This window comes from Pyrgilauda ruficollis, unplaced genomic scaffold (assembly GCF_017590135.1).
Source record: "Pyrgilauda ruficollis isolate IOZ18807 unplaced genomic scaffold, ASM1759013v1 scaffold25, whole genome shotgun sequence".
In the NCBI taxonomy this organism is placed as follows: Eukaryota; Metazoa; Chordata; class Aves; order Passeriformes; family Passeridae; genus Pyrgilauda; species Pyrgilauda ruficollis.
In genome coordinates this window covers 8,546,732-8,562,059 of record NW_024523822.1, presented here as the reverse complement: position 1 = coordinate 8,562,059, position 15,328 = coordinate 8,546,732, and the positions used below count along the sequence as shown (strand labels likewise).

Below are 15,328 nucleotides of genomic sequence, written 5' to 3'. Positions count from 1 at the left end.
AAGTCTTGGTAAACAACAGTAGGAACATTAATATCAGAAGAAGATGTGATTGTGAAACAAAAATTTGTTCATCAAGTGAATACAATACAAAAACACCCCCACATTTCTTGGCTTCCTTGGACCTACAAAGTGAAGTGTGGACTGTCCACAATTTTTCAGCTGTGAAAGAAGAGGAAGAACCAGATTCTACTGCTTTGTGTTTGGCACATCATGCTAATGCAGGAATGTGACAAAAGCAGAGGAAATTAAAAATAAAACTGACCTGACTTTATTACCAGATTTTTTTTTCTTTTTTCTTTATTAAGTCCTGGGAAATATCAGAATATTTAAAATGGAAAATATCTACATTTGAAGTCATATAAATTATGATATTTCACATCATGCAAAGCAGCTCAAGTTAAACATATGGCAACTGAGAACAATGACTTAGCAGTGACCTGCATTATTCTTGTTATTTTAAGGGAGAAATATTTAAACCAAAACTGCCATTTGTGATGAAACTACAACATGGGAAAATATCCACTGGGAAGAAGAAAGAGACCACTTAACTCATTTAATTTATGACTCAAATACTGGTCTGAACCCAAATTGTTAGAGGTCAAAATCCAGTACATCATTTACTTTGAATAAAAGCTGAAACAATTAGCAAGAAACATGATCATGATTCCTCACTTGAATTTCTAAAAAGTAGCAATTTAAGGCTTATTTAAAAGTTTTTGTACTTGTTTCATGGTTTGTATCTTAAGGCACTTTCAATTACTATTTTACATTAATATGTCAGTAACAATAAAAATACTGTTTAAATTATCCAGAAGATGCACAAATATACAAAACATCTTGTAATGTAACCCAATTAAACAAAAAAAATAAATTATAAATCGTTCCCAACCAAACCAGGAAGGGGCTTTAGTGTCTCACCAACCAAACAGAGCTTATAAAGTAATTTCAATTATGATTTGTTAGTCCTGCAACAGGCAAATGCAACCCATAAAAATAATTTATTCTGTGATAATTTCTTTGTAATCCTCTGTTTTAAGGTCTTCCATAAACAGTCATTTATATGATTTCTTTCATAAACACAGTACTACATCCCCAAAGAGATGCTAAATTATTTCACTTAGTACTTCAAATTTGCTCATTCATTGAATAAACTTTCATAGGTGCTCGTGCAAACCGTATACATACATAGAAATAATGAATAGGATACAAAATTCTCAAAAATAAACAACATACATGTATATATTATGCCCTTCACCAGACAGCTCCTTAATTTTTATACTTCAAGTTAGCTCCTGATCAATCTCAGAAGAGCTTGCATACCACAGGATTTGAATCATGACATCTCTGCATATTCCCATATTCATTACTGGCTGCTCTATTTCACCCTGCCAGCTACTGCTCATTGTATCAGCTGAATCCACATCTTCTCACAAACCTTGTTTTCCTGTCACACGAGACACCTAAATTTCATACTTCATAACCAAGGTTAGGAATCAGTAATAAAGCACTAAACCACAATGGATCAGCTCTCTGCTAATAATAATTAGCATATCACAAAGGTTACCACAAAAAAGAACCCAACAAAACCTGCAGAATTTTAAGGAAAAAATATTAGCATTGAACAGCAGCTGCATGCATATGGCAGTGGTTAGAGTCTGACCCAAAATGCAACATCAAACTAAGAAGATAAACTTGAACAAGACTAAGCATTTTTATACTTTGCAATTAATAGTGCATTACAATTGCTAACCAATCATACAGTTGCAGCATGTAATTAATGTCAAATCATTGTGAGTGTAAAGGAAAATGTGAGGTTCAACTTTTATGCAGCCTGTGTTCCTTACTCTCACAGATCCCTAAGCATTAGAATTCCCTAGTTTAACACTCAGCACTGGCATTAAGCCTTGAGGCTCTTCCCACAAGTCTGCAAAATCCCATGTTAAATGCTGGCTTTAGGAACAAGACTTTGACATTTACCACAACATGGGCACTGTCTCTCTCAAAACCAAGAAAGTCTGGCATTTTTTGGCTTAGTCGAATCTAGAACATATTTCAGAGTGCTTGGTGAGAAGAAATTACCCATACCAGCAGCAGTATGTTTGATGAAGCCATATTCAGCAAAGTTATTTCCAACATAGACTTCCTATGAGCCACTAGATGCCTAGAAAGGTTTGTGTTCTCTGCAGGTCCACAGTTTCTGTCATCACCTCCTACACAAGGCTTCCATTTAACAGAACATGACCCCTCAGGGCTTAACTATTACCTTAAATTTGTTCTGTAGCTGTAACCATACACATTCAGCTCTTGGGCTCTGTCTCAAAACCTCCAGGTAAGTGATGTATCACTGGCATGTTTGCTGTGTTTCTGAGAAAAAGCCATTGTGCCACAAACACTGTAGGTCAAAGCCTCCTATCTGAGCAACATCTGCTCTTGGTTTGACCTATGAAGGTTTCCTGAGAAGGACCACTCCTTACTGGTCAGGACTACTTCTTCCACACCAGTCCTTCCTGCAGCCATCCTTAAGAAAGCTTGCAGTACAGCTTTGTTTGAAGTTAGAGATCAGTTTGAATTTTTAGCATAGAACCACAGACATGGTTGGGTTGGAAGGAACCTTAGAGATCATAGCTCCAATTCCCCTGCCAAGGGCAGTGACAACTTACACTAGACCAGGATGGTCAAAGTCCCACCCAGCCAGGCCTTGAACACCTCCAGGGATGAGGTAACCACAGCTTCTCTGGAGAACCTATTCCAGCGCCTCACCACCCTCTCACAGTGAAGAATTTGCTCCTAATATATAATCTAAACCTGCCCTCCCTCAACTTAAATCCATCCCCCCTTATCACTACATGTCCTTGTAGAGAGTCTCTCTCCAGCTTTCTTTAGGTTCTGAAATGCTGCTCTGAGGTCTCCTCGGAGCTGCCTTTTCCTCAGACTGAAAAATTCCAAGTCTCTCAGTCTGCCTTCACAGGAAAGATGCTCCAGCCCTCTGATCATCTTTGTGGCTCTTCTCTGGAATCACTCCAGCAGGTCCACATCCTTCTTAAGTTTAGGGCCCCAAAAACTGGACACAGTACTCCAGGTATGGTGTCATGAGAACAAACCCATGCCTCCAAATTAAAAACACTGCTGAGGCAGGGAATATAACTTTTTCTCTCCCCTGATACAAATCAGAGGGTTTCCTTGTATATCCCACAGGTTTCTGGCTTCTGGAGCTCACCCTGACTTATACAAATCTTTAAATTTCCAGTCTACTGTTAGTTCATGTAGGTATAAGCTACACTTCTTAAAGCTATTATGAATTCCCCAGGCTAACAAACGTATCAGGACTAGTGACTCTGCAGCGTCTGGACAGGTAGGTGTCAGTTCAAGGAATTTTCCTTTGACCTCCCTCTTTCTCTTCTGTTTATTTACCTTCAAACGCTTCAGCAGTGAGGTAAATGTTTTTTGCTGCCTTCATTCATCTCCTGCCATCCTTGTGCAGTGAACTGCAAATGCTTCAGTTCAATTCCTGTTGTTTCTGAACAATTACAGCTCATTAGCTTATCAGAGCTCCCTGAATGAAACACTGCACCTAGTGATAAACCCTATTCCAGCAGAAAACAATAAACATGACTACAGTGCTAAATGTCTTGATGAAAAAAAAAATCTACTACATTTCACTACATCTTTTCCAGTTCCCACCGAGTTCACATTTCTGTGGTGTTAAGCTGACCAGGAAGGCAATTCTGCCAGGGTCCCACATTCAGAGGAATTAACCTTGTCTAAAACACTTAACTTCTCAATGATGAAAATGCATTCTTTCACAATTAACATCAAGAAATCATTTCCAACCTGATACTATTAATGGAAACCAGATGTTTAATTTTCTTCATTGATTTTGTTAGCCATGCTCATATTCCCCGATTTCTCTGAATTCTGTAGCTTCATTCAACACATACATGGATGCTACATACTCATTGAAGCTCGGGTTCATAAACAAGCAGTAAGAATCAGCAAATACCAATGGTTCAAGAGAGTAATTTTGGGTTTTCTGCTCTAAATATAAAATGTTAAGCAGGTCTTTGAAAGCAATTCCACTGCTGTTTCTGGACAGAACTTACTTATACTTATTTCTTTTATTCTACATACTAGCCAAAAAGGAATGAATGCAAACAGAGTGCACATCTGTCATTACACAGTGTTTCTAGCTGCAAATATAATGAAAAATGGATCCCCAGTGTTAAAAAAGCACTGATTAGGTTTTTTTTCCCTTTCAGCATAGTAAGCAATCTGTGTGAATAATAATGCAATACTATTGAAAGAACAACATTTTGTTCGGTATCTTTAAAATAGTTGTTGACTTGCACTGAGGAGACAATCAAGGTGATGTGAAAGTATTTCATGCAAGAAGAATGTTTACTACTACATTATAGGATGGATTGCACCTAAGCTTTCTCTTGTTAATTAGCTGATTTTACTGCCTTATGCAGCTAAGAGGTCTCAGCACCCAGGTGTTTGTCTGCACTTTTCAGTAAGCCTTGCATTCAAAAAATGGATGGTTATGATGCCTATGAACTTAAAGGAAAGCTGTTTTTGTGCACACTCCGTGCTGTACTGTGATGAGCTACAGCATGAAGCTCGTACAGGACTAACCACTCTTAGATATACAAAAAGTATCTTCTAAGTTTCTTGAAACAGATTTCTTAGGACTGTGGCACTGGATGTCTTTTTCCCTCCTCCTTTAAAATTACCTTTGGTCATCAGCCACGTTCTGGCTGCTGTTGAGGACAATCCTCCACAGGTCAGAGGCTATGAGCTCCTTCTGATCATTCACAAGGCTGATGCTGGGCAGCTGCAGCTCGCAGACTTTGCTTTCTGACAGACTGAATTCCCGGAATGCAACAAATGATTTCTGAAGCTCATCCCAGTACTCCAAGCTGCAAGGAACCTGTGATAAAAGGCATAATTATGTGATAAGGCATAATTAGTTTATGCTTGATTGCAAATATAATGCAGCTTAATCTATACGCTAAAAGTGCAAAACTAATTAAACTAAATAAAAGTAAATGGTCATACAGAAAATATTGACTGTAACCATTACTCAGATCTTGTGCTGCCTTGACTTAAATGAAAATGTATTTAGAGCATCATTGCAGACTAACACTTCCAACTTTCTCTTCCTCTGTACAAAAATAGCTGCTTGTTCCACAGGAAACCATGAATAACAAAGACAATTCATCTGAACATTATTTGTATTATGCAGCCAAAAAATCCATCAGATGTCTACACATCATGGTATCAAAGACACTCTAGTCATCATTAATTTTTTTAACTCATTGTTTTAGTTTTATTACATAACAAAATATAAGTTTATTAAAGTAATCAGTAACGCAGAGAAAAAATTATAATGGACAACACAACATTTTGTGGTGGGCAACACATTGCTAAAAATCCTGGGTGAAATAATGAAGCACTTGTAAGCACATGATCTTTTCTTTCAAGGACTATTTAGACAAATAAAGGCAAATGAAGCCAAATAAATACATAATGGCTTCTGTTTAATTACATCCCTAAATTTAAATCTGTAAATAATCCACTTGTATTATTTCAGGATGCATCACTGAATTGGAGAGAAAGTTATTATTGACATTTCTATAGGCAATAGAAAACCAATTTTAGTAAAAGTACAGATCTTAAAAAGTTCTACTCTAGGTGTCTTTTTTTTTTTTTTTTTTTTGGTAATAGCAAGAAAGTGAATGAGAATATGAATTTAAAACAAATGCAAAATCAGTCAGCTATGAAGATTTTAGAATTAAGATGCAGAAATCCACAGATTTACTAAAGATTACTAAAAGTCAAGCTGACATAAAGCAAATAATAAGAAAAAAATGCATATGTATGTGTTATTACCTGTTTTATCGCTGTGTTTAGACATACATATATAAATAACTGGGAAAAAAGTAAGAATGTGGAGGAGATGCAAATGAATTTAGAAAAAGTTTTGTAAGCATTCTTCCTTGTTATTCAGTAAAGATTATAATGCAGATGGAGATGACAGTAAGCTGATTAATTAACAGGAATGAAGGTTAAGAAGGAAAATTCAGGGAGCTCAATGGTTCAAGCTGGGGAGGGCAAAGGAACATAAATAATCACCAAAGAATTCAGGAGGAATTAACATGTGGAACCACAGAGCCTGAAAGGTGGATTTTAACTACATCTGTCAAGCCACGATGATATGTGAAGGCTGAAAAAAGCAACCACAGCCTCTAAAATTTTTTTTAGTTCAAGATATAGGACAAAAAAAAATTATCTGATAATTGTCAGTAAACCTCTGATGCCAGTAATGTATGTAACACAGAGTACCACTGCAGTAACAATCAGGAGACCTGCTTTAATTTTGAAGACTAGCATGTGAGAAAAAGGGATTGTTTTAATATCAAAACCCACATGTCATATGTGTAAAGATAATACATTTGTTTATAAGCTGCATATTCAATTGGAAAGGGTTAAGATCTGTAAATGTCAGCTGGAAGAGTGTGAGGCAGTATGATGAAGCCTGGAAGAAGCAAATACCATCCTGAGAGACTTCAGGTGACATATTTCCAAAAGTGAGGGGCAAATATTAATTGATTTGCATAAGACATCAGTGGGGACTCATCTGAAGTATGTCATCTTTCCAATTCTTCATCTTAAAACTGTATTAACTCTTGCTGGGGAGAGTTGAAGACTAAATGAAATGAAACAACAGGAACATAATTGTTCCATCCAGACACCGCAGAAGAGAAACACTTAATAGAAGAAAGCTTCATAGAAATGTTGTGTCAAAATTGAGTTGCCCTGCCAATAAAGTGTAAGGATAGAAAATGTACAGAAAAAAGATGGGGATGTGCAAGGACAGCCTTGGTGCTCATCAGAGCTACTTTTAAAAGCTTGATTTGTTAATTAGATGGAGAAAATAACAAGCATTGCCCCAATATGGGAGAAGGCTGGGCTTGATAAGCCAGAAAACATCTTTCTTGGTTCTCTGTTGCTAACTGTACAATAGTGCTGTGCACAGCAACAGCAATAAGAAATACCACATTAAGTTTGTGGCCATATTTCAAAGTCACTCTAAAGCGATTTTTTTTGCTCTCAGTGCCACTAGACTTTGAGATTTTTTTCAGAACTTCTCGTGTTAAATTATTTGAGTGTTTAACGTCTGTGGTCAAACACTCAAGGCTGCTACACTACCATAGCAATGTTCCTACCCTCCAATTATGGATACACTGGATACATCCAAAGAACTCCCCTATGTTAACTAGGAACACATAAAAAGCCTCCTCCATAATCTGCTGTCTTTAATACTACATTGTGGAGCCATTCACACTCACATACTTCTTTTTTTAAACTTTCACAATTTCCACTGGTGATAAAACATTTGAGTTTAGTTAAATATTGTAATACTTGGCATATTTCCTATGAAGTCTTGGAATTACATAATTATAAAAGGATATGTTTCATTTCTGACAAAAGGCTGCAGCCTTTATCGTTGCATAGATACTTTATATAGAGCCATATTCATTTCTGCATACTTTTAAATCTCAGTCCTTAAAATACCTTGGCATTCTTTTAGGAACCTGATTAAATATATTTGAATACTTGGTTTGGTTGTGCTTCCTAATGTCTGTCAAAATCTGAATTACCTTTTCTTATCAATGTTATTGAGTAATACGTGTGCAACGAAAGTCTCACAAAGCTATCATAGGTAGGATATTTATTTCTCTTCGATTACATTCAAAACAAAACTCTTTCCTTAGTGAGAATCTCACAAAATTGCATTAGAATAGAAAGCAATGGGTGTTTTAAAAGAGGCTAAGCAAGGTGATGAATTCTATTCCCACTAGATTAATGAGCTGGAAGAACAAGTTCAAGAGTATAGTAAGGCAATTTTTAAAGTGGCACTACAATATAAAAACCATAAAACTATCAATGAGGGTAGATGAAAATAATCTAGAGACATTAAAAATAAAGATTCAAAATAAAGGCAGAGCAAAACTTGAAAAAACCTAAACTGGATTTCACACATCCTGTCTATACTAAAAAAAAAGGTACTTCAGTATTTCCACCCACTGATTAGGTTGTAGATGTATTGAAACTCCTCTTGAGGAAAGATGGCAAAGCAAAATGATGAAAACAATTACGCCACAAAGAAGCAATAACTTGGTAACTCATCTTCAGGCTGTGGTCTGTGGTATAAACTAACACAGTGAAAGTTTCATCTGAGTATGAGGAAGAACTTTATTGTGTGGGTGACTCAGAGAGATTGCAGAGTCCCCCTGGAGATATTCAAGAACCACCTGGAAGCAATCCTGTGCCATGTGCTCTGGGATGACCCTTCTTCAATAGGGAGGTCTGACCAGAGGATCCACTGCAGACCCTTCCAGCCATACCCATCCTGTGATTCTGTAGTGCAGGACAACATCTAAAGTGAATTATGACAAATTTGGAAAGGCACAGGAATGATTGCTGAACTCAGCAGTGTGAGTAGCCAGAAAAAACATCATGGAACAGTTAATGCAGCAAGTAGAAAAGATTATTCCTCATTATTTTGTTTACAATTTTTTCTAACTATGTTGTAACATGTCAAGAAATCTACCAGAGCAAGAGACACTATGTTTCAAAGTGTCATCTGCACATTAGAGATAAGAAATCAAGGACACACATTATGTGATTTCCTACATAAAATACAGCTCATGCTTTGGAACTACACAAACTGTAGGCTTTCTAGTTTGAAGTTTGCAAAAGACTTAGTTGACTTAGAATCTTTGATTTCTACATATCTAGCTTTATTTTTTCTAGGGGCTTTATTACTAATGCCTGATCTGGATAAGTTTAAGGAAAGATGGTAGCTCTGGGCAATATCAGCTGCCAAAAATAATAGTTGTGAAAGCCTGGAAAGGGGTTATAATGCCAGAACTGAATCATTAACAGTGGGAATAAGTGAACTAGCTGCAACAAAGAAATTCCCCACATGTCAAATTAAGTATGGTTTTACCTCAAAATATTTGAACAAAACCTAAGCTATAATTCATATAATTGTTACCTCTTAGAAAATGTGACCACTAGGGCTGCCTCTATAAAAGCAAACACAAACAAAGCAAATTTAATTTTTTTGCTAAACAACAAGCTTGGTTCTCGAGCAGACACTTCCCTGCAGCTTTTTGTCTTATTCCATAGCTCTCAAAGACAGTTTTAATTGCAATGATTGTATTCACCTGTCACCTAAGTGTGCATAAAAGTATTATTTAACCATGAGCTCAGCTTTAACCAAGAATCTGAAAGCTGTTTTGCTAGAAAACCACACACTGTGGCAAACACACTTATTTAGAAGGATGATTATGGCAATAGGGAGCAAAACCACAGTCAAATGCTTTATTTTTCAGCAGTGCCTCTGTTTAACAACAGAGGTTAGAAACAGAAATGAAAAGCTGTATGAAACAGCCCAAACTCTAAGCAGAGAAATTGAAGGCTGCTCCTTTTGCTCTTTCCTGCTGTGAACTGTAGACACTGGAGATCTGAAAATGGCATGGCAGTGGTTGGAAGAAGAAGGAAAATGGTGTATTGGCAAAGTGCATGACACAAACCAACAACTGTTCAGAAACAGTTGCCTTGGAGCAAAAATCCTTTTAGTTAGAAGAGAGAAGATTCCTGTTTTCTCTGAATCTTGTTTCACTCTATTTTAAGACAAAAATTTTCATGTATATTACACTAACACATTTATGAAAAACACCTCTGATTTGAGCAGAACTGAAAGCTCCAACATACACATCACTACCCCCCCCCCAAAAAAAAGGCCAAACAATGAGAAACCTGAAAATCCTCTTAAAACCCTGCATACTTCAAGTAATTTCCTTCATACTTGTTAACCTATCAGCAAGACAGTATAATGACAGTAACCAACATGAAGTAGTCCCACTAAAGCAAAACAATGTGATTGTGTTTTTTCTTATTCATCATATATTGTGTCACACATTATCAGTACCAGAGTAAGTTAATTACTACTTGGAAACTAGGGGGCCAATAAATGCTACACAGTCTGTTAATGATGTGTTGTTAATTTTATCCTTGTGTTTTACAGATACTCCTTTTTCCCACTAGTGGTCATGTGTAATATTAAGACTTGTTAGAAAGATGAGTGTTGACCCCTAAGTGCTTTTTAAAGAATTTCACGATGACAACATGCTTCTATATTTTCCTGTGAGCTGATGTTATCCTCCCAGCTTTAGGGTTCATGGCTAATTTGGACTTGAAAAGTGCTGGGTGCACACCACTTATCTGTCTACAGGTACATTTTTACAGCTGAGCAGAGAGCCAGCATCAGGGGACTTCCACAACCTGCCATGTTACCATAAAAGATCATAGCTATTATTCAATACACATTTTGTCAGAAGGCTAACAGGTCTCAGACATGAACATAATTTCCAGCTAGCAGAGAAATAATTAAAATATCTCCATTTCTTAAGTAATCCCATCTTTTTCATAAACATCTTTGTGTCTGTAGGAAAAAGCTACGGCCATCAGCCAGGTTGTTGAATGAAGGCTTCAGTATTAACTACTGAAGCATACAATTTTAAAACTCTGTATAAAAAAAATGAACTTTAAAACTAAATATCTTAGGCTGGAAAATACATCTTGTCCAGTTCAGAAAGAATGATAGATATTAACATCTGGGTGCTTAATGTTTCTTTCAGTGATGCTTCCTTTTGATTGATGTATTTGCTAGAAAAGAAGCTTTTACAGAAGATATATTCATTTCTTGAATCTCAGTCCCTCAGATCGTGGGCGCTTCCTCTTGGAAATTAAGCTATTCTTGGTCCAGAGACAACTACAGCACAAAAAAATGCGCACAGAAGACAGGAAGTGTGTGTGTGTGTGTTTTATCTTCTCCAAGCAGGGCCACCTCAGTGAATGAGGCAGAACACAATACAAACTAGAACTCTGAGTCAGACACCAACCCAGACTGCGACTTTGACTCCAGCTTCCTGAGCATGAATAAACTGATTGCTCTGTAATAAAGCTATTCTTTTATTAAGATATTTTACTGGTTTAGGGCCAACTGTCTTAAAAATATAATTCTCTCATTAGGTGAACAGAAGTTGCAGTAGCAGGAAATAAAAAGTTTTATGCAGATTTTTATAAGGAAAATGTCTTGGCAATAACTACCAGGAACATTACTTTTAAATTTGATTTTGAAGTATTATTTATACAAAACTAGCAAAAGAACTCTTCAGAAAAATAATATAACATGTAGAAAATATGCTCAAAAGAAAAATAGTATTAAATAGAATAGAACTTTATAATATACCTGGTTCACACAACATACACAATTCAATCTGACCAGTGGAACACCTACACTTTGGGCAAATGTAGGATACTTCAACATCCACATTCCTGTGTATTTTGTGTGATTGACAGTGTGAAATCATACTACAAACCACTTGCCTGCTAGATAATATTTTTTAACGCTCCTCAGAGCTAAGATTGTATCGTATCTGTGTAGAAAACAGACTTTCCTGGCACAGCTACAGACCACCAATATCCCCATTTCAATGAAGGAAAAAACCAAACAACCAAACCACCAAAAAAAGAGAGATGGCTTACAGTGAGATAAAAATATAGCCTCCTATAAGTAGTTTCAGGATTAGCAGTAATACTAGGATTAAAATTATTTAGTTGTACAAAGCATTTGCTGCCCCAACCACCTCAGCCTCCTTTGTATTTTCATTACAGTTTTCTGTACCTTAACAGGAGTTTGAAGTGTTACATACCTATATATTTCAGGCAGTAAAATATATTCCACTATGGTACACTCAATTGTCAACACTCTGGAATAATCAGACACCCCAACTGGAGATGTTTTTCAAAATTATGTCATATTATTTCTTCACATAATTGTTTTGCTTCTTTTTGAATTTTTTTAAAAAATAAATTTGGTACTAAAGCTAGGACATTTAAATTACAAATACTTACTCTAAAATTTAATATGCAATATCTGCTTAATTTAATTTTTCCTTTATCTGTATTGAGGTCTTTGGCTGAATAATGAAAAGAACTACTATTTGGCTATCTGAGTAATAACATATACTATGGCTCTTTCAACTCCATTAAACATATATACTAATAGTCCTATTAGTATATTTATTTCATTTTATTTAAATTTACATCTGTCCTGCAGTTTATAAAATAAATATCAAATAGAGTTGTAATGAAAAGATGTGAAAGAAAACTCTTGTCTTGTGAGAAAAGTTGTTCTTTAAAAATACATAACTTCCTTTTAGCTGACTTTGGAAAAAAGCTTCTATACATCTTCAACTAATAGAAGCTATAAAAAAAACCTTTTGTAATATTGGAACCAGTTGAGAAACCACAAGTATTCAAATGCAGGAAATCATGATTTTATAACATTTTAATGTGATCTACTCTTGGGAAACAAAGTTAACCAAGCCCTATTTCTGTACAGGAAATATTCCACTGTACAGTTGTAATACATTGTGGTGAGGGGTACAGCTGCAATTTTTTCACCTGTGATGCCCCACTGGTATTGTGGCTTACTGAATTGCATCAAGATTGCCTTCCTGTCCGGAAAGCCCTCTAAGTACAAACACGACTCTAAGCCCAGGTTTTATTTTCCCCTGGTATCAGAATATGGTAATTTAAGAGCCCTGAGAAATGCTTTTTAACCTTTTAGAAGAAATATGTAGCATTCTTTTATTAGGAACTACGTTCTTTGCCTTTTTAAAACAACATATGACCAACTTATCAATTTATCAGGCTAGCAGGTTCAGAGCAAATGCAGGTGTGTGGAGTAATGTAATCTGTCACAGATACTGGCTTTTTCATTATGGAAAAGTTACTCTAAACACACTAACAACTTCTTTTAAAGAAAGCACAGAATAGTGCTGGGCTAAAACTGAGATTTCTGCAGAACTTTAAACAGGAAAATAATGTATTGTTAAGTGTCAAACTTTTCTACTAATTGTCATTTACCTTGTGACTGAGTTTATGTGAATGATCACTTGCCTTTTGCACAGCAAAAGTAACAATATTTCTTTAATTTATTAGCTCCTAATGTATTGTTTCAGGCATCGAGAAACGAAAGTATACAGACTGGAGACCTTATGTTAGGGACTCACCTACTTCTTTCAACACCCTTTACTGTCTCTGTCTGATACAGGAACTATCTTCCACATTTCATTGAAGGTTTTTAATTTTCTAGGCTTCAGTATTTATTAATAATACAAGCATTATGACGTTGAAATGTAGTCACCTCTGACCATTGAGGTTAGCAGTCTATTAACACAAAATGCACCTTATAATTTTCAGTGTATGAGCTATTTTGACCACACGTTCTCACCACAGTAAAGCCTGACCCCAATGAGAAGCACCACAAAGTCACCGTACAGCCGGAAGGACTCGCGTTTGCAAAGTTTCATAAATCAGAGTCACAAACTCGGAAGAGTACGGAACACAGGGAGAGTGTAAATCTGTCATTAAGATAATCTGATGGTTTCGTCAGTCCTCTGGCACCCGGTAGAATTTTCACTGGCTCAGTAACCCCTAAGGGTAAATTTCACTGTGATGCACGGGCAAATTATGCACAACTTCCATTAACATTCCCAACAAGTTACGCTTAACTCCCTGCAGACTGCACAGGGAAACTCTAGGACAAACGATACAGTCTCATCTTGATGCAGGGAACACTAAGATCACACAGCAAAATAATTAAGATTATACACACACAAACCAGTAACAAAATAGTAAAGTCTGAGATAATCCTACTCTCAGGCAAGGAAGTTCACAAATAATATTTAAAGCTGGAATTCCCTAAGAAAACAGGCTCTGTTTCAACATCTGCTTAAGACTCCAACTTCTTTAGTCCCTACTTCCTTCCTTGCAAGAAAATGAAGACAATACTTATAATTAATAGCCAGAGTCTTAACTTTGGAAAACGTGCAAAACTCAGATCAGAAAATTTGCTCGCCTGCAGATCATCTGAAGTGTACGTGGGTCAAGCTACAAGAAAACCTACAGGCCTCTTACACAGAGCAACTGTTTATGTGATGACCTGCACCCATATTTGTGTACTCATGCACAAACAGAAACACTGCATCCACTGCTGAGAAAGAGGTTCCCTACATTAGAATAAATGGCATTTTTTACATTTCTAGTTTATGATCAGGTATGTTCAATAATAATTGCTTCTTTTCAAGTTTCTTGCAACTCTTCACCAAGTAGAGAAGTAATAAAATCACTGTATAGAATCTTTATACAGTAGTGGTATGACTAATACAGTAATTTTGAATAACATCCAAAGGTAGAATTAACATGAAATGTAAGCTTTAAAAAGCAGACAAAACACCAAATTTGCCTTCTGAGCAATTCACAACAGCCAGACAAATTATTTCTTCATCCATCTAAAAAGTCCCATTGTTTGAAGACAGTACTGAACTGCGTGGCAGTAGATTCCATAACTTGGAAACCAACAGGTTTATCAAGAAGCATGGTTGAACTTTACAGCTTATTATATTGTAACACCGTGAACTTAAATCACTAACCTGTCATGCACAAATCATCTGGATTTCCAAAATAGTTGTTGCTTAGGGAATATAAGAAATAAATCAAAATTTTGTGGTTTCCCAGAAAGCACTTTTCCCAGACTCTCAAATGCCCAGCTGAATATTTTAGCCCCAACAGGGAATGAAAAGTAAAAGGGAAGCAGAGCCAGCCAAAAATGAGGTATTCTCTGTTAAAAGGAAAAATGAATGTCTTTGACATTGATCATAATTCTTTTCCTGTTGACTGTCATGTCAAATCCTTCCTGGAATAATGACTTACAGTAGGTCTAATGTCAATCATTCTTAAGCTCATGCTTCCTTAAGCCACTGTTTGAACAGCCACAAGGTGTTAGAATATGACTATTTATTGGATGACAGTGTTGAAAAAATCAAATTCCAGACTAGCAAGTTTGCAAATGCTTTATTTAAATAGCACATGCATGTAAGGCAATGTAACAGACAAATTTTTGAATCCCTGCCCTTTGAAGTTGGAGATATTTTATGTTCTCCTAAAAAAGATTTCATCACCTTTGGAAATGCTCTGTGTGAATTTTACCACAGTGGTTTTATTTACGTAGTCTTTCCTTATTAAATCCCAGTTAAGCCCTTGCAACCTCAGAACTATACTCACAGCCCTAAAATATTCTTCAGTAGACCTTGAGATTTGGTTAATTTAATCAGCACTTTTCTAACCTGTGCTCTGTATCTCAGGACACTATATAAAGAAGAAAGGCCAAAAAAGGAGACCTCAGCAT

The 15,328-nt window shown here is 36.2% G+C and overlaps 1 protein-coding gene across 8 annotated transcripts in view; it reads right to left on the bottom strand.

The window, feature by feature from the left end:
- VPS13B (vacuolar protein sorting 13 homolog B) overlaps positions 1-15,328 on the bottom strand; it is a 429,893-nt gene that overhangs the window by 58,760 nt on the left and 355,805 nt on the right. For all 8 annotated transcript variants that reach the window (XM_041470605.1, XM_041470603.1, XM_041470604.1 and 5 more), the window contains one exon: positions 4,731-4,927. In XM_041470605.1, the coding sequence (XP_041326539.1) occupies positions 4,731-4,927 (197 nt within the window). The remainder of the gene's footprint in view (positions 1-4,730; positions 4,928-15,328) is intronic.